This window comes from Hordeum vulgare, chromosome 6H (genome assembly GCF_904849725.1).
Source record: "Hordeum vulgare subsp. vulgare chromosome 6H, MorexV3_pseudomolecules_assembly, whole genome shotgun sequence".
NCBI lineage: Eukaryota > Viridiplantae > Streptophyta > Magnoliopsida > Poales > Poaceae > Hordeum > Hordeum vulgare.
Genome location: NC_058523.1, coordinates 486,699,815 through 486,718,920, shown reverse-complemented (window position 1 = coordinate 486,718,920; position 19,106 = coordinate 486,699,815). Strand labels below are relative to the sequence as shown.

The 19,106-nt window shown below is 49.5% G+C and overlaps 3 protein-coding genes across 4 annotated transcripts; 1 reads left to right on the top strand and 2 right to left on the bottom strand.

Annotated features, from left to right (window-relative positions):
* The first annotated feature begins 6,568 nt into the window (after positions 1-6,568).
* LOC123404245 (transcription factor BIM2-like) lies at positions 6,569-9,727 on the top strand. Of its 2 annotated transcripts, XM_045098163.1 has the most exons (11): positions 6,569-6,816; positions 6,962-7,048; positions 7,283-7,591; positions 7,693-7,804; positions 8,025-8,094; positions 8,181-8,276; positions 8,372-8,410; positions 8,536-8,701; positions 8,828-8,975; positions 9,068-9,194; positions 9,342-9,727. In XM_045098163.1, exons 1-11 carry the CDS (start codon positions 6,801-6,803, stop codon positions 9,393-9,395), a joined length of 1,224 nt encoding a protein of 407 aa, XP_044954098.1. In that variant the 5' UTR covers positions 6,569-6,800; the 3' UTR covers positions 9,396-9,727. The 2 variants fall into 2 exon arrangements, with proteins under 2 accessions (XP_044954098.1, XP_044954097.1); XM_045098162.1 differs by lacking the exon at positions 6,569-6,816 and having other exon boundaries at positions 6,968-7,190.
* Positions 9,703-10,590, bottom strand: LOC123404247 (protein TIC 20-v, chloroplastic-like). The gene has a single exon (XM_045098164.1). It carries the CDS (start codon positions 10,588-10,590, stop codon positions 9,922-9,924), a length of 669 nt encoding a protein of 222 aa, XP_044954099.1. The 3' UTR covers positions 9,703-9,921.
* A 5,135-nt stretch (positions 10,591-15,725) lies between these two features.
* On the bottom strand, positions 15,726-18,018 carry LOC123401036 (acetolactate synthase 1, chloroplastic). Its single transcript, XM_045094753.1, has one exon. It carries the CDS (start codon positions 17,915-17,917, stop codon positions 15,983-15,985), a length of 1,935 nt encoding a protein of 644 aa, XP_044950688.1. The 5' UTR covers positions 17,918-18,018; the 3' UTR covers positions 15,726-15,982.
* Between the last annotated feature and the right edge of the window lie 1,088 nt (positions 18,019-19,106).

Here is a 19,106-nt window from a genome sequence, read left to right as displayed (position 1 = left end):
AACTTCTCACTTCCACGTATCACCATGGAGAACTCAAGCCGATGCAACTAATGTAATGGCAAGAACACACGAAGTGGTCAAGTTCCTCACACTCAAATCCCTCCACAGCAACAAAAGTTGTGGAGAAAAATGAGAGGAAGAACAAGGAGCTCACAAAGAACTCCAAGATCTAGATCCAAGGGGTTCACCTCACATAGAGGAGAAAGAGATTGGTGGAGATGTGGATCTAGATCTCCTCTCTCTTTTCCCTCAAGAACTAGCAAGAATCATTGGAGGGATTGAGAGTTAGCAAGCTCTAAGAAGGTCAACAATGGGGGAAGAACACGAGCTCAACGGATAGATAAGGCCAAGGGGGAAGAAGACCCCCTTTATATAGTGAGGGAGGGAATCAGACCGTTACCCCCACATACAGCCTGCGCACAGCGGTACTACCGCTGCCCCCAGCGGTACTACCGCTTAGGGAGGAGCGGTACTACCACTAGCCCTGGCGGTACTACCACTAGCCCTGGCGGTACTACCACTAGCCCTGGCGGTACTACCGCTAGCCCCTAGCAGTACTACCGCTAGAGAAAGTATTCGCAGAAAGTCCGACGGAGAACAACCACTCAGAGAGAGGTACTACCTTCCCAAAGCGGTACTACCGCCCACCCGGAGCCGTACTACCGCTGCCCCTGGCGGTACTACCGCTAGGACTGGAGCGGTACTACCGCTCGCCGCTCGCCACTGAAACAGCCATAACTTTCGCATACGAGCTGCAAATCGAGCAAACCCAAGCTTGTTGGATTCAGGACGACAAGGGCTATCCAAACAGCGAATGAAAATCTTAAGAACATGCAGTTATGAAGATGCCAATGATATAGAGATGTGAGACCTCTATAAATGAAGAACCGGCAAAAACTCCAACATCGAAAACATCATAGGAGATGCATATGGACTCCGTTTTCGATGAACTTGAGCTTGTCATGAAGATGGCCATCAGCTCTAAAACTCATAAAGAGAAACACCAAACAAGAATCAAGAAGTACGATGCAAGGATGCAAATGGTTTGAGCTCTCAACGAATGATACGATCAAGCTACTCACTTGAGAGCCCCCCTTGACAGTACGACAATCTATCCTAAAACAAAAAACCTATCAAGGGCAAACCTATACCTTGCACCTCGTCCTCTTGAGCTAGATGACGATGATCTTGGCTTCCTCAAGATGAACCACCTTTCTTGATTGCGTTGGCTTGATGAAGACTAGTTGATTGCTCCCCCATACACACTATGGGTGAGCCGCTCTTCAGCATATCTTCACAAGTCCATTGCCACCATCCTCCACCACTTGACGTCATGCTCCATGGGTTGTATGAGATCTTCCTCTTGACGCAAGCCCATGGAAACACACCTAACCCCACATAGAACTCTCACGAAGATCATGGGTTAGTACACAAATACGTAATGGACAATGCTTACCATACCACTTGATCCCACTCGGTACATTTTGTACGCTTTGTGTGTTGATCATCTTGATTTACTCTTTGTTTGACGATCTTGATCAACCTTGTGTCTCTATGACCATTCTTGAGATAATACCTTGAATACCACCTTGGTGTTCATATAAACTCCTTGAACCCAACAGATGGACTTCAAGAAGTGCCTATGGACAAATCCTATAAACATAACTTAAGGCAGCCATTAGTCCATAGGAATTGTCATCAATTACCAAAACCACATATGGAGAAATATGCTCTAACACTGCTTCATCCAATAATACCGCTGAATCAAGAAAAGAATAAGGAGGGCAGCAATCTGAATATCAACGCCTACAAACTCCTTTCTATTCTACTCGAGATGTCATCAACACATAGACCTAGCTTATGATGCCACTCTTGGGGAACGTCACATGGAAAACAAAATTAGTTTGTAGGAGTTCAAAAATCAATGAATTACGTGAAATATATTGTAACCAAAAACTAAACTTTTAATTCCAAACACTTCAGACTAAATTGCCAAAGATTAAACTTGAATCATTAATACACGGGTAGTCCTTTCAGAATACATTTTATGACTGAACAAGGAGCAAGTGTTTCCTTGTTGCATCAAGATTGTACACTACTTACCAAGGTATAGAGCAAGAAACTTGTAGCCGAGGGAGCAATTGGCATCTTGTGTGGAACACATGATGTAACTGAGGTAGCCTTCTCCAAGTCTTGCTTGAACTTGTCTTCCATTGATCTGTCACGCTACTCACATGCTTTTCTCAGAAAACACATCTATAGCTAGTAGCCACCCGCCCACCCCTACTGCAAACTGCAAACTGTTAACACGCTTCCAATTCTGCCAACTATTCCAAATGTGACCAACTATAGCTAATTATCACAAAACCAATTGACTAAACTTTTCATCACTAAATTATCTCGAAATTAATTTCAACTTAATTGGTAGGGAAGGAAAGGAGAGGGGAAACGGGGGGAGTCACTACTCACAGATGAAGTCGATGACGATGGGGCCGTCGAAGAGCCGCCCGGTGGGGTGGTGGAAGAAGGCATGCACCTTCGGCGGCGCGACGCAGATTCGCCGTCACCTAACCCGTGTCTGAGTTGGATTCGCCGAAGTTGAACACCACCACCTCCTTCGGCTTCGTCACCACCTTCGCGGCTGCCTTCGCCAGCGCCGCCGCCATGCCCTTGCTCTTCTTGCGCTCGCCCGCCTCGGCTCCGTCAGGTGTCGCCGCAATGGCGAGGACAGATGTGGTAGACAGGGCCACGAGCGGGTGAGCGTGCGGCGCGACGCGGGGGCGAGCGATGACGGCTGCGCAAGGCGGGGGAGGCGGGGGCGAGCGGCTGCGGCTAGGCGAGTTGGGGCGAGCCGAGCGTCGGGCGAGCGGACGATGCGAGGCGGGGCAAGCTACGGAGGTTGTGCGAGGCGGGGTGGGCGGGGTGAGTTCATGAGTGTGGGGGCGGTTCCGAGCGTGGATGTGGGGGTGGGTTTCGTTAGTGATGGAATTAGCGTGGTTGGTTTCGTTAGCGAGGGGATCAACTTCGTTAATGATGATTCTAAATCATTGATGACGTAACTAGGCGGTTGAGATAGTTAGTTGGATCTGTCTTTTCTTTCTTTTATAGGGGTAATAGATGAGGAGTGAGAGCATTTTATATCGTTGAGTTTGTAGATATGAATGACGACTTAGAATAGCATAATACTTATATGATTTTGTTAGACCTGTGTCAAATAATTAATTAATGAAGATGGTCATATACATCATTGATGCAGAGGCAGGAGGCTCTAACCTTCTTTTTCAAAAAAAAAAAAAAACTTCGACAGAGATGCCCGTGCTAGAAAAGAGGTGCGTTCAGGACGCTCAGTCGTAACACCGACAGAGACGTTGCATTTTTCTTGTTGAACAATCATCATGGAGTACATGTCGCAACTCGGAGGGATCAATCAGCATGCGTAGGGTTTGGAGACCTGGCACTTGGAAGGAAGCAAGCAAGCAAGCAACACCTGCCATTTTTTCCAGCCTTGAGCACTCGAAGTCGCAGGACACGCAGTTGAATTCCTCCATTCAGGCAGCTCAGCCTCAGCATCCCCAAGCCAGGAACCTGTCGACACTGCACACACGCCCGAACGTTCCTTGTGCACACATCACCTTTACTGCCCCACCTCGACCGGAGGGAGACGGAGAGTCGTCCACGGACCAATCGAAAATCTCGCACGCCGCGACTTCATCCCCAAGCAACTCGTCCCCAGCACACGTCTCCACGGCACATCTCACTATAAAAGGGGTGGGTAATAAACAAGTGTGACCAACCAAACCACAACAGTCAGCCAAGCTAATTAAGCTTCGCTTCAGTTCTTGCCCAGTTCAGCCAAACATCATTCTTGGGAGGTGGTGGAGGGTGACCATGGAGCACGGATCACAGAGCTTCTCCTGGCCGGCCGCGCTGGCGTCGTGGCTGGCGAGCCTCTGCTGCGGCTCCGAAGGCGGCGGCGACGGCGAGCCGGTCGCCGGCGACGGCCCGGCCAGGCGGATGGCCGCGGCTGCGAGACACCTCAACGGCGCTCACAAGATTAAGTTCTCCTAGCTATAGCTCCTCCAGCTGCTACCTTGCCCTTCACCTAATGGAATATATACTACACTAAATTACGATTCGTGTAGCCAGTAGCCACTAGTTTCCCTTGTGGCTATCTGCCGTGATGTAACCCTCCGTGGTGAACTTTCTTTCTTCGGCGGCGATGCATCGATGGATCACGATCCAAAGTTGCGAATGATAGGTGTGTCACGTGCCAAGAAGGCGACAGCGCACTCCCAAAGCCCCGAGCTCACATCACATGCACATGCATATGCATGCCTCCCCCCCCTAAAAAACAGATCGATGTTCCGCACACACAAATCGGACCAAAAATCAAGCGACCAGAACCAAAACTCCAACTAATTAATGCATTATGTATTTTTTTTTCACACCGATAAAAATAGATCCGGTCAGCATTGGACGCACGAGCCGACCTATTTACGAAAGCGGACGTTCATGTCCATCTGATCGACTTAAACGGACAAAAAACAAACAAAATCACCGTCTATTTGAATCGGTCCGTTGGAGTTGCTCTAACTCTCGCTGTCTCGCATGAACTTCGCCGAACGAAAACCAGACGAGTTTCATCGGAATTCGTCCGAACGTACGTACGTACGCGTGGCTTGTAAGATGTAGAGTCGGGACGGGGCCGTACTTTTGCAGCTAACGACAAGCAACACAAAAAAAAAAAAGCAAAGCAAAGGAAAGCACTAGCACGCCACTCAGTGGATCGATCGCGATCGGTCGAGTAAGTAATTGCCCGGCGGTGGCTACGGACGGAAGGACGGGGTGCGTTGGCCACGTGACGGCGCGCCCCAAGCTAAGCCTAAACTAGGCTCAGATCTGCCGGCGAGCTCGAGGATATCGTAAACTAATCCAACCAGACCTCATTAACTAACCAACTACTACTAGTGATCGGAGTTGTTTACTGATCCCTAAACGGATTCCTCAGCCTGGCCCTCTGGGTTTTTGCAGAGGGAATGTTCCGCGCGCTCAGAGGCACGGCCACGCCGATCGACCGCTCCTCTCTTCCCTTGCTGTCAATGATGGGATCCATCCTACTACAAATCATTTCTCAGATCGATCCAGATATGCTACTACTGCTGCACTGTGTAATCGTGTGTCGCTATGCCTCAAGAGGAAACGGCCGGGAAGCTTCGTGGGGCTGCGCGGGCCACATGCACGCACCCAGCTTGTCGTTTTTGCCTTGTCGCTCAACGACTTTGCGCCAAGCTGCTGCTGCTGCTGCTGCGTGAGCTAGCCTAGCCAGGTCCTAGTTTTGACCCCTACGTACTGCTACCTAGGCTAGGTAGGTAGCCACTGCACTGGGTTCATGAACCCCAGCTTGATCTCGAGCTACTTGTCGTAGCTAGAACTACAAAGGTCGTCGTCGCCGCTGCTCCGTCACCTCACCTCGCCAGATTTGTTAAGCAACCAAACAGGCGTTCTGACCTGACCTGATCTGATCTGACGCTCGCGAGGCGTCCGTGATCGGATCTCTCTTTCACGTGCCATCAGGCAGCTGTTGGTGGTGGTGCCGTGCGGAAGGCACGAGACGCGATCGGCTGAGCGGTTCATGCATGCACCGCGGCATGGTGAGTGATAGGGACGTCGTGTTCGTTCCCCTGAGCTGAGGTGACGGGCGGACCCATGACCATGAGAAGAGCGAGCCCCACTGCCGGCACGTGCACGGGCGGCGGAAGCGGCACCTACGTTGATGCACGGCTGACAGGGACAGTGCAGGGATGAGTGGATCGATCAACCCTGATCTCCCGGCCCGGCCGGCCGGCTGTTTTTGGCGGTTTCTGATCTGAGACAGCTAGCGGCGGTTGAAACATGCCGGGCGGCCGGTAGGTAGATCCTCGCCTTCCCTGCCGTCTCCGATCGATCGGGGTTGTAAAAGCCAAAAGCCAGAGCACGGTGAGCACCCATCATGGCGACGCGCGGCACGGATCACGCGTGCCGTGCCGACGATCCGCGTCCCGCTGGCTCACCCGCTGGGCACATGACATGACATGACATGACATGGGATCGTCGAGATGGCGAGCGAGCGAGCGCGCGGGATCATGCATGCACGCATGCATGCGCGCGCCGGCTAGCTGCCTAGCTGCCGCCTGGATCGATCGGCATGTGCGGCGGTGGAGACAGAGGGAAAGGCCCACCCACCTCCACCTCCACCTCCACCACGACAAGGCCTCTCGTCGGCGGCGGCTCGGCACGTGACTGGCTAGCTCCCTTTTCTTTCGCTTCTCCTCCAGAGAGGACGCGCGCGCACGGGATCTATCTATCCATCCATCCATCCATCCATCCATCTGCTCCGCCGTTGTCCGTTTTGTACCGTACCTCCTCAATTACCGGCGATCGGCCGTGCATCACCGGCCGCCACGCCGACAAAATTGCCTGTGTTTTTACGTTGAGCAGGAGACGTGGAGGGGAGAGAGAGAGAGAGAGAGAGAGACATTGCTGTTGTGTATGCGTATAAACTTTTGAAGACACGGCAGCGCAAGGAGACAGGCAGGCTCCCACTTTGTTAAAAACCCTTGTCAATCGCCTCTCCTCCGTCGACTCTGCCCAGTGCCGACTATAATAAGCTCTGCCACCCGAACCCGCTGAACATTCCATCCACCAGTACTGGAGTACAGAGTACCAGCCAGCAGCAAGATCCAGGCACCGTCATTCCTCCTCCTGCTGCTGCTGCGACGGCAGGCGGCCCCGACACATCTCCTGAGCACCCCATCCCGGCCATGGAGCTCTTCCAAGGTAAGCAAACACATGCCAGCCACGAGAAACTCCACCGTCTTCCTCACTTCCTGTCTCTCAGCCGCCGCATGCATGTTCCATCGGCCTCTCCTCTCTTTTACCCTCTCCCTTCCGTCGATTGACGCCGCGCACGCGTGATTCGCAGGGGAGGAGCCGGCTCACGATTTCCTCTCGCTCCGCGCCGGGGGCTCGCCGCCGTTCACGCGCAGGCAGCGCCCCAACCAACAAGCAGGTACCGTCGCCGTGTATGCTTGCATCTCCGTTGAGGCCGGTGATCTCTACCTTTTTTCTCTTTTCTCTTCAATTCTCCTGCCTGTTCGCGTCGAATACCAAGTGCCGATCGATCTTGGTGACCACAACGGCATGCACTCCTGGTACCTGCAGATCACCTGAGCGAGCATGCATGTGTGTGTGTGAGAGAGAGCTTGCTAATGCTAACCCATGAAGACTTGACATTTTGCTGCAGCCCTGAAGTCGCTTGAACCAGCCAACGGCGGCGGCACGGCAGGGGGCGCCGGCGATGGCGAGGCGAGCACCGCGACAGGTTTGGGCCAGCACGTGCTGCCGGGCGGCGTAGGGACCTTCAGCATCAGGCAACTCCCTCACGCTCGGTCGATGGAAGAGGCTGGCACCGGAGGGGACGCGTCCGTTTCTGCGTCTCATGGCTCCAGAATGGAGGTTGCGCATGAAGCACGGCCTGGGATCATGGTTCGTAGTGCTCCACCCACACCCACAATGTGGCAAGATTCTAGCACCGACAACAAGAGATCTAGAGGTCAGACGATTGCTTCAAAATGTTTGGTGTTACCAGATATTAGCAAACCAAGGTACGGTACTGTCATGCGGGTTCAGACACTGATTGCTGTGAATGTTCAGGGTCGAGAGCAGAGGGGAGAAGCAGCGGCAGCAGTGCCGATCAGGATCCCAGCAGTCCCAGATCGAAGCATTCCGCTACGGAGCAGCGGCGGAGGACCAAGATAAATGACAGGCAAGCTAATCATCAGATCAAAATCCCATAGTGAATTGCATTGTGCAGAGTACATAGGCTAGAACCTTGTAACACACTAGCAGTAGAAATAGTGAGATGAGCATATATCCAGACATGATCTCTCATAAGTAAACACAGTGCTGCATACCATTCCAGAACGATTCGTTCTAAGGATTTGATCGTAACGTTCTAAGAAGTATCTATCCGTGCTCTCTTTCAGGCTTGACATACTCCGAGACCTCCTGCCCAACTGTGATCAGAAGAGGGACAAAGCTTCTTTCCTTCTGGAGGTATACGGAATATCTCGTAAATTCGGCACATCAGTTGGTAGGTTATACTTGCGAAATTTCACCATGTAAAAACATTTTCATTGCAGGTCATTGAATACATAAGGCTCTTGCAAGAGAAATGCCAAAAATACGAGTCAGGCATTCCGGAGCAGAACAACGTCGATGCCAACTGCATGCCCTGGGTATGTAAACCATAAGTACATTATGCAACGTTTTTACCAGAAGCAAAGTCAAGGTTACTTGATTCAAACCTTACTTTCTCCTTCTTTCTTGGCAGGACAAAGTGTACTACAGATCACGCTGGAGGAACACACAGGTAATTCCTTCACAGAAATACTGGACTTGCAAATGATAGAGAGCGCAAAAGTTATATTTTAAAGCGAACCCATCATACATCAACGCCAAGTGCCTTCATTTGTTTCTTTTATCATGGTTTCACAGAACATCAGTCAAGTCCAAGGAGGAGGCTTATCAGCTACCACAGAGGACATGAACAAAGAGCAATACAGTTCCAAGGGGATTGCAGGTGCACCTGCTGCTTCTCTCTTCAGCACACAAAGTGTAAGAGAAACTAGCGCAGCCCCCAGTTCTTCCCAGAACATAGCAGGTATTTAGCTGATTAGGCATAGAGTTTTATGTTCTCCTTCTGTGTTATTTAATTACCTTTCAGTAGCCAGGGTTCTTCGTAAATAGTGAGAGCTATATTTAACATGCCTGGTGCCTTCAAATGCAGAGAACAGTATGCCTAGCAATCAGCTACCGTGGCTGAGTATGTCAACCATGAACCAAAACTGTGATGCAAGCAACAGAGTGCTAACCAAGCATGATACACAAAGGCCTCAAGATGACAGCCAGAGTCTTTCTAGTGCTTACTCCCAAGGGTCTGCCCCCTGGTCCGATTTTTGCTTACATAAGGCTACCATTAGAAATGTATATGGTGTATCTAACTGAACACTGCTTTCACTTATGACAGGTTGCTACATAAACTGAAGGAAGCTCTACAGAAGTCGGGCGTAGACCCGTCTCAAGCTAAAATATCTGTGGAGATCAATATGGACCGACGGACAAGAGCCAATGCTCATATACATGACAGTTCAAAGGTATGATGATGCGTCGATGTACTTATGTTTACTGGTCAAAGTGGAAAAGTTCGGTATAGAAAGTTTCTAAATCATGTTATGACTTGTTCATAGTTCTCAAAAACTAGAGAGCAAGCATTTACCCGGTATTTTTGTTTCATTTCATAGGCTAACAAAGGCAAAGAACCTGTCCAGGTAACCAAGAGGCTCCGGTGCGACTGAAGCTATGTCCCGCACTAGACAATTCATTCATCGTGAAGTTCAGACAAGGACTTTGCAGCAGCATGACCACAATTGATGCAATTCTTTTATTTATATTGCAGTTACATTTTACTAACCTAAGCTTCATTCATATACCAAGGACAGATGGTATTGGGAGAGCAGCAGAATTCTTCTGGAATTTCTTATTGCTGATTTTGTAAATGCAGTTCAGATTCTTGTACAATGTGTGTGTATTTCTCCCTCATTCAACTCAATTTTTTTGTTTGTTGTAGAAGAGGTCCTAGGATGCAGCTTGTATCAAAAGTTATAATAACAATTCAACTGATTTGTCATATAGTGGAGTGAACTATAATGCCATTGTATCAACCTTCCATGATCCCATCCATTGAATTTACAACTAAGATCATAACAAGGACTGTACTATACTAAACCTGTGAATTAAGGTCCAAAAACATGAATGAAGCATGAAGATGTTGGGGTATATCAGATTCCGTTTCCCTTTGTGGTGGATAAGATTGGAGCAGGCTCACATCACCTGGCGCTCAGCCGCGTCCGCGACGATGGGCAGGCGCGGCGTGATCCCGAGCAGGCAGGCGCCCCCGCCGTAGACGAGGGAGACGAGCAGGAAGAGGAAGACGGTGTTCTCCAGGCTGGTGAAGATGTCGAGGCCGATGCCGCCGCCCGAGGGCGCGAAGGACTGCGCGAGGAGGTCGGGGACGATGAGCAGGACGTCGAGCGCGACGGCCTGCATGGCGTTGAAGCGGACGAAGCGGGAGAAGGCCTGCTGGTTGCGGACGACGGCGAAGTAGAGGGTGATGAAGAGGAGGAAGGGCGTGAGCGGCGAGGAGTGGAAGAGGCGCGCGGCGGGGCCGAGCGGGCTGAGCAGGGCGTTGAAGACCGGGTACTGCGCGACGAGGAAGCGGCCGTGGTGCGCGCCGTCGAGGAACGGGTAGAGGTATGCGACGGCGGCCACCAGGCGGTCCGGCGCCCCCACCGCGTCGCTGTTGTCGTTGTTGGCGCGCGGCGGCGGGGCGAGGAGGCCGTGGGGGCGGCGCGTCAGCAGCGCGGTCGCGGCGGCCGGGGCGGGGCCGAGGAGGGGGAGGCGAAGGCGGGGCGCCGGCGGGCTGAGGAGGGACGGGGCCGCGCGGCGGAGCGGGCAAGGGGACGAGAGGAGGAGCGAGACGGCGGAGGCCATGCCGCGCGGGCGGGCGGGCGGGCGGGAGCGGTGGTTGGCTTGGCGGCGGCGGCTTGCCTCCGGGCGGAGCGGCGGGTTTGGGGACTGGGGGTGGAGATTTTTGTGGAGTTTTGGGGGATGTGGCCGAGTGGGGGACGAGGAGATTGGTTGGTGCTGCCGTGGAGGGAAGGAACGGAGGCCTGGCCGGCCACCGGCGTGGTCGTGGGCCGAGCTACGGCGTGCCGTGCAGCGGTGTTGAAAGGCCGCGGAAAGGGGGGGAGTGGCCGCTTGCTGGCCAGAACAAAAGGATCCAGTCTTCTCAGCCAACCAGTTGCTGCCAACTCACAAGGAAACTCCTGTCAAAAAAAAAATACTCACAAGGAATCTTCCCACGTAATTAATTAAGTAGGATTTGCCTAAAAAATGTAACTCACAAGGAATCTTCCCACGTAATTAATTGAAGTGTATTTTCATTGTTTTTAATTGTATGAAGTATTCCCTCTGTAAACTAATATAAAAGCATTTGTATCATTAAAGTAGTGATCTAAACGCTTTTAACTAAAGTAGTGATCTAAACAATCTTATATTCGTTTATGGAGGGAGTATATTTTTGGGTAAATACCAAAATTAATTTTCAACAGTAAAAGAGATATTTTTTCCAAAATTTAGAAACAAATTCGAAAACTCAAAGAAGAATTACCAAATACACCCATTGTTTCTAAATATAAGGCGTTTTGAAGCTTTACAATTCACATTCCAATTGATTTCAGAAATGATCAACATATATTTTAGTTATTTCAAGAAAAAACTAGGTATTCATAAAAAATATTTCATCCGATGTACGGTTTCGGACGGACAAAGTATTATTTTGGTTGGCCGCATGACCCCAGTTGTGAGTTGTCTCGGAGAGGCTGGAGCTATCGACCGCAAGAGACGTCTATGTGTCAGAGTTGGACGTGAATGTAGAGGTGAAGGAGGAGGCCGTGGAGGAGCGTCCATGGGCGCCATGGTCACCATCACCGCCGCCGCAGCCGCAACATGCACAACACTCACCCGCCCCATTCAGGGGGGGGGGGCACTACCCCACCTCTGGACGACCCCACCCTACATCGACCTGGTTAGCGACGACGAGGACGGTTGCGCATGAAGACGGCGACGGCATCGACGCGCGGGGCGGCCAAACTACCTTTTTATGTTTGGTTTTTTTAATTTCAACTTAAGTACTATGTGCACATCGTGACTATGGTGGACTGTTTAATTAAGTTTGTTATATATTTTTGTTTTAACCTATTTTGCGATCCCTCTTTTTAATTTACAATGTCTTTTGGGGTGTTTTTTCTAAGTCTAACACAAACAATGTTTGGGATACGGCCGCATGTTCGGTGCACCGATGTGTGGACGGTCCAAACCGTACATGGGCGCTAAGGATGGCAATAGATAGGATAAGAGCGGGTAGAGCAATACCATACCTACACCCGTATAGTTAATGGATATAAAATTATATCCATATCAGTATCCACCCATATCTGGTGGGTACCCATATCCATTGGATACCCAATGATTTTATCACACAGTACACAAATTATTCACAATTTTACATTCATCACCAACACATTCAAGAAAGAAATTGATTAATCTCAACTCAATAACAAATAGGTGAGTACATGACAATTAATTCAATTCAAATTGTTAATAGGTGACAGCTTTAATATAGGTTCACAAGCTCACGACACACTTCACCAAATATCCAACAGTATCAAATAAAAAACATGACCCATCAGCCAACACAAATGGTAGCTAGCACAAACTAGCATATGTTAGAGCTCCACGGGTAAGGTCCACATGTCAATATAAACGGATAGGATACGAGTATATCCATGGATAATAAGGTTATAACCGTGATCTACCGATGACTTAACGGATAGGGTATGGATACTACTCATGGATATAAAAGTATGTCTATACCCTGTCCATGTGGGTATGGTATCCGTGGGTATCTGTACCCATGGATAAAATTGCCAACATTCATTTTATTGTTCCAAACGGACGAAATCCAGATTAAACGAACGTCTTTTTGAGTCGTATCTTGAAGTTGACCTCATAGCCTTGTGATGTCTCTAGTTGGTGGAATTATCTGATTGCCAAGAAGTTGAAAGAGGGTCACAGACGTCACAGTGTTAACCCATGTACAGTCAAATCAAATTAGATCTTATCAAAATCTAAAATATGATGGGTGTAAGATTTATGTTGAACACTATAGGAGTCGAACCACTAGAATATGTAGGCAATTAGCTAGTCCTTGTAAAAGAGGCACTGAAAGCATGCATAGCAGCATCAGTTAACCGGTTGACCTCCCCAAAAAAGGGCTCCGGCGGGTTACAGGTCACAGGGGTCAGCCCCTGCAGTTCCTTTGATGAAAAGTAACTGTTCAAACACCAATACATATAAGATGGGTTGCAATCGCACAAACCACCTTTCAGATGCCAAGGTTTTATGCATGAGTATAAAATGATCTGAATCCAAATGACATTAGAATATTCTAAGGCCGCGCTTGGAATCCCGGTAGAAGTTTTACATCCATATATGATTATTCTTGTATATTACTCGAGATTAGTATAATACAACCTACTTCCTCCGAGTTCCATAATATAAGTCTTTTTAAAGATTTCACTAGAGGACTACATACGGATGTATATAGACATATTTTAAAGTGTAGATTCACTCATTTTGCTCTGTATGTAGTCATTTAGTGAAATCGCTTAAAAGACTTATATTTAGGAACCGAGGGAGTAATATATTTCATATATGTACTGTGCGCTTGGTTGGTCGGTTTGTCGCTTCGTATCGTCAGGAACTCCAAAAAAGTCATGGCGGCGCGCAAAGGAGGTTTGGTGGCGCTCCGACGACGGCCCGGACATGGCGGCGGCGACGGCCCGCGGTGGGCGTCCATGGCGGCGACGGCGGCCCTGACGAGGTGCAGGCATCAATGGTAGCAGAGGCGGACGCTGGGCGTCGATGACGGACCGCAATGGAGCCGACGCGGCAGAAGGCTACGGGGTTGACGTTTGACGATGGTGTCTTCGGTGAACAACGGCGGTACTCCGGTGAACAACGGCGGTACTCCGGCAAGCTGCGGCGGCTTGCTCTCTGGTCGAGCCGATGCGGGCCTGTGGCGCTTGCTTCGGCAGTTTGGCTATGGATACAAAGAAAGAAAAAAACAACGGCTGGAGTAGTGTATTGGATACAGGCGGATTGCAAGCGGATTACAGTTGTAACTTAAAACCAGGTGTAAAGTTTACAATGCGAAAACGACATTCCAAGTAGATCCTTCGGTTTTCGTTACAGGGGTATTTTTTCCGCTTGTAAACGGCTGCAAAACGGCGAAGCAAGCGCAGCCTGAGTGCCAAAAATGTTAGCAATAAAGAGGAAAAGTGAGCAGGTCACCACTGTCAAGATTCCATTGGCACTTATGTTAAACCATGACATGGTTACCATCCACTGGTTTGCAACAAAACCGATCCGAAGCATACAAATTCCAAGTGAATAACCGTCATCTTGTATATCACACTTAAACAGTGCGAACCAAGGCAATGTTCGACTGATTATATGTGCCTATATGTGGTACTGTGATGAAATCGCACTTTTGACTTTAGAGCTCATGCAAGAATTATTTGAAGCAATATTTCATCAAATAAAATACTGTATTCAAGACCAAATGCAGCATCCATGGCCAATACAGCTCCTTTTGTGGCAATACAATTGCTGCCATACAACGAAACTACATTTGGATGATGAAATGAGCTCAGGATCTGAGCTTCTTTCAAGAAAACTGCATTTGGATGATGAAATGAGCTCAGGGCTTGAGAATGCAGGATGCTTCAATCACGGTAGCAATACAACTTGACAGTTGACACATCGAAGAGCTTGGATATCAAAGAGAGAATGTAAATTCATGCTTGCAAAGAGAGGAACATGAACAGCACCTACACGCGTTTTACGGAACAACTCTTAAACGGTTAGCGACTGTTTTTTATGAACATCTGAACGCGTATATGTATTCTGCTAACAATCGTGTCGGAAGAGTATTGACAAAACAGTTTGTCAAAGCACTTCAGCTATTAGACCAAGAGTTGTAGACTGCCATTAGCCCAGGAGGTTATATCTTACCAACTGTTCCGCAAAATTGACTTGATAAAAACAGATTTCAGCTGCCATACCATTGAGGACGATGAACTGCCACTTTGCTGATGGCACAGGTCCATTACTAACTGCCGAAAATATCATATATATTCAGCTTATTCGCAGTCGAGCAAGCAAGGATCTCCTGGAAGCTCGGCCGATCATGGGGCTCTGCCCAGCAATCTGTAAAAAGAACAACTGTACCTAAACTGAAACTAAAGATCAGAATAAGCTGACGTGAGTCTAGACTTGTTCCACTGGAAACCTGGAAAGAAAAAAACATCACTTCAGAAAGTATCATTACCTGCAATTAACTTGCCAAGAGGCCCTTCGGGAATTTCAAGCTGTGGCCTTTCATCAGCAACTGCATACACCACCTATAAAACGCCAATTCTCAAGGTCAGAGGCAAAACAGTCACCAATTCCGACATCGCTTTGCAAAAGATTGATTTTTTGTTGACTTTCCATCACAACAATTTGCATAGAATAGCAACAATCGGTAGAAATAGCAGCAGCACAATCAGTAAACAATCTATATTTCTCTCAATCTCTCTTTCTCTGTATAAACAGCAACAAAAACCATAATCACAGAATGGAGCAGAAGAAGAAGCAATCAGCACCAATCTCTCTTGTCTGTTCTACATCACTCCCAGGATCCCAGCACACACGAATGAAGAGAAGAATGCCAACACCCTATGTCTATTGCTTGATAAATTAGGCTGGATAGTGGGCTCGATAAAATGGATTGAAGTATATGCTTCTGTTTTTCCAACCAACCGTATTCAGATTTCTTCAAAAAAAAAAGTATCAATTCCCCGTCTAACACCGGTCATTCACCCTCCATCAGTCAAAACCTGCCGTCCACCCACCATCGGGCGTTATGTCATCACTAGACACGAAAGACATGTACACTGACAGAAAGGAACCAGCACACTGTTTGTAAGAAGATGTAAGATTCAAAATAGAACAGAGAATTATTCCATGGAAGTACTTATTATTGATATGTAGGACAAGAAACTTGCATGACATCTTATGACAGCATATCCCTACAAAAGAGAACATAGACTACAAAACTAGAGGGTTCGGAACTAAGTAGTACAAGCTTATATGAATGAAACAAGTAAACTAGAAAAACGCATGGTTCACAGTCGAACCCCTAGTAGTTGATACAACACGCAGGCATCATGCTGATTGTGCATGTCACACTTGTAGGTCTTGTAGGTCGAAATTCAGATTAATACGAGGTCCTGCCATCACCCTCCATGATCATGTCCTTGAAAGCACCACCGCTTGGGATCATAGGCAGCACGTGCTCCTGATGCGGGACAATGATATCCAGCAGGTACGGCCCTGGGGTCTCAAGCATCTTCTTGATTGCTGCACTGACTTCACTCTTCTTTGTCACGCGAACTGCCGGAACGTTGAATCCTTTAGCAATCGTCACAAAATCTGGATATATCTCACTCTCATTTTCTGGGTTGCCAAGGTATGTGTGCGCCCGGTTGGCCTTGTAAAACCTATCCTCCCACTGCACCACCATTCCCAGATGCTGGTTGTTCAATATCATCACCTTCACTGGGAGGTTCTCAATACGGATCAACGCCAACTCCTGAATGTTCATGAGGAAACTACCATCCCCATCAATGTCAACAACTGTGACACCTGGGTTGGCCACAGAAGCGCCAGCTGCAGCTGGCAACCCAAATCCCATTGCCCCCAAACCAGACGAAGACAGCCACTGACGTGGCCGCTTGTAAGTGTAATACTGAGCCGCCCACATCTGATGCTGCCCAACACCTGTGGCAATAATCGCCTCCCCTTTTGTCAGCTCATCCAGTACCTGGATAGCATACTGCGGTGGGATTGCCTCACCAAAAGTCTTGTATCCTAGAGGAAACTCCCTCTTCTGCTGATCCAACTCCTTGTGCCATGGACCAAAATCTAGACCCTGTTGTGCTTTGCTGCCACTTAATAGACCATTCAACCCCTGTAAAGCAAGCTTAACATCTGCACAAATGGAGACATGTGGCTGCTTGTTCTTGCCAATCTCAGCTGGATCAATGTCAATGTGCACAATCTTGGACCTGCTTGCAAAAGCCTCAATTTTCCCAGTCACGCGATCATCAAACCGCACACCAAATGCAAGCAACAGGTCAGCCTTATCTACTGCATAATTTGCATACACGGTACCATGCATCCCAAGCATGCGCAGAGACAGTGGGTCGTCACTGGGGAAGTTGCCAAGGCCCATCAGAGTAGTTGTAACTGGAATCCCAGTGAGCTCAACAAAGCGGCGCAACTCCTCGCCAGATGCAGCGCAGCCGCCACCAACATACAGAATCGGGCGCCGTGCCTCACCAACCAGACGCAGGACCTGCTCAAGCGATTCAGTAGATGGTGGCTTGGGCAGGCGGGCGATGTACCCTGGCAAACTCATCGGCGTGTCCCAAACAGGCACGGCCATCTGCTGCTGGATGTCCTTGGGGATATCAACCAGCACAGGCCCCGGGCGGCCAGAGGATGCGAGGAAGAAGGCTTCCTGGATGACGCGGGGGATGTCCTCCACGTCAAGGACCAGGTAGTTGTGCTTGGTGATGGAGCGTGTGACCTCCACTATGGGCGTCTCCTGGAACGCGTCCGTGCCGATCATGCGGCGTGGGACCTGGCCCGTGATGGCGACCATGGGGATGGAGTCGAGGAGAGCGTCGGCGAGCGCGGAGACGAGGTTGGTGGCCCCGGGGCCGGAGGTGGCGACGCAGACGCCGACGCGGCCGGACGCGCGTGCGTACCCGGACGCCGCGAACGCCTCCCCCTGCTCGTGGCGGAAGAGGTGGTTGGTGATGACGGGCGAGCGCGTGAGCGCCTGGTGGATCTCCATGGACGCGCCGCCGGGGTAGGCGAAGACGTCGACGATGCCGCAGCGCTCCAGCGCCTCGACGAGGATGTCGGCGCCCTTGCGGGGCTCGGAGGGCCCCCACGGCCGGAGAGCGGTGGGGGGAGGCGCGGCCGTGGTGGCGGCGGGGGACGCGGCGCAGCATCTGACGACGCGGGCGGGGAGCGCGCGGCGCGAGGCGGGCTGGTGGCGCGGGAGAGGATGGAGGGCGGGCTTGGGTAAGGCCGCGGCGGCGGCGCCCGAGAATGCGACGGCGGCGGAGGTGGCTGCGGCCATGGCGGCGGCGAGGGTTTGGGCGAGGGGGAGATTTCTGTGAGGCGGAGAGAGGGTTGGAATTGGGGAGGGGTGATGTTTTTGTCTTTCGTGTTGTCTGTCACGCGGCGCGTGAGTGTGTGGTTCAGATGTGTTAATATTTCTTTTTTTTTTTGTGTGTGTGGCGTGGACGGCACTGGTTTAGTGGTTTGTCTGGGCCAGCTTTTTGATGCGAAAAGGCTGAACCTCTCAAACAAGCAATTAGTTTGGACCCGTTGCGACATCACCAGAGATCTCATATCTATCGCTCATTGCGAGAGATTGTCGACCAAACGCATAGGACAGGTTCGTGGGCCGTGGCCACCCAATACGCGCAGAGAGCTCCGATTATTCTTGGCTGTGTTTTTTTCTCTTAAATGACCTGTAACTTTATTCAAACTTGACAAGCATACAGATACACTTTTCAGACCATTCCATTGATTGAAGAAATTACAAAGCAACTCTTATCAGTAAGAACTTTAAAAAAATCTCAGAAATATTTTCTCCGTGGTATTAAAATATTTGCAACAATAAATCAGTACTCCTAGTGAGGAGTTGGTAGCCTCGCCTCACCTCCCATCAACCCAGTGGCGGATCCACCATTGCGGCGAGCTGGGGAGGCCGTCCCGGCCGCCTGCGATAGAGCAAGGTACCTTCCGTGCCTACTAACTTTCGACGCATCGCAATGAAGCTCCATCGTCATACACCGCCCCGGCAAACCTCAATTTTTTGGTCCATAACTACATCAACCCCATACTACGCCCGCGAGCGTCTTACATGTGATCTTTCGCTCAAGTGCAACTAATTTTGACTGGTCCATTTAACATGTGCATTAACTCAATCAAGTAGGCACTTTTCCAAAACAACATCATGCATTAGCTCATCTAAACCAAATCTTATGAAAATTTTAACTAAATTCAAACTTTCATTGCCTTCCATTACTCATATCCAAATCAAATCAAATCTTACCAGAATATCAACTGCAATCAAAGTTAACTGGCCTATTTGATAAGTGTGTGGTTTTTTTAGTTTTAGTTTTTGGTTTCCTTTTTTTATCTCAATTTTCTATGACCAACCTATTATTTTGTACTTGGCATACTATCAAAATCGACAAAGACCTATACCTCATCGTGACTTGGTAATGTTCTCTCCGTTCCGGTTAAACAAAATGTGA

What these genes read in the sequence shown, in the direction of transcription:
- LOC123404245 (XM_045098162.1), top strand. Translation starts at nt 7,064, where the DNA reads ATGCTTGCATCTCCGTTGAGGCCGGTGATCTCTACCTTTTTTCTCTTT. An exon ending in CACAACGGCATGCACTCCTG is followed by an intron (nt 7,191 to 7,282) that starts GTACCTGCAGAT and finishes ATTTTGCTGCAG; the next exon opens with CCCTGAAGTCGCTTGAACCA. An exon ending in AAGCTTCTTTCCTTCTGGAG is followed by an intron (nt 8,095 to 8,180) that starts GTATACGGAATA and finishes TTTTCATTGCAG; the next exon opens with GTCATTGAATACATAAGGCT.
- LOC123404247 (XM_045098164.1), bottom strand. Translation starts at nt 10,590, where the DNA reads ATGGCCTCCGCCGTCTCGCTCCTCCTCTCGTCCCCTTGCCCGCTCCGC.
- LOC123401036 (XM_045094753.1), bottom strand. Translation starts at nt 17,917, where the DNA reads ATGGCCGCAGCCACCTCCGCCGCCGTCGCATTCTCGGGCGCCGCCGCC.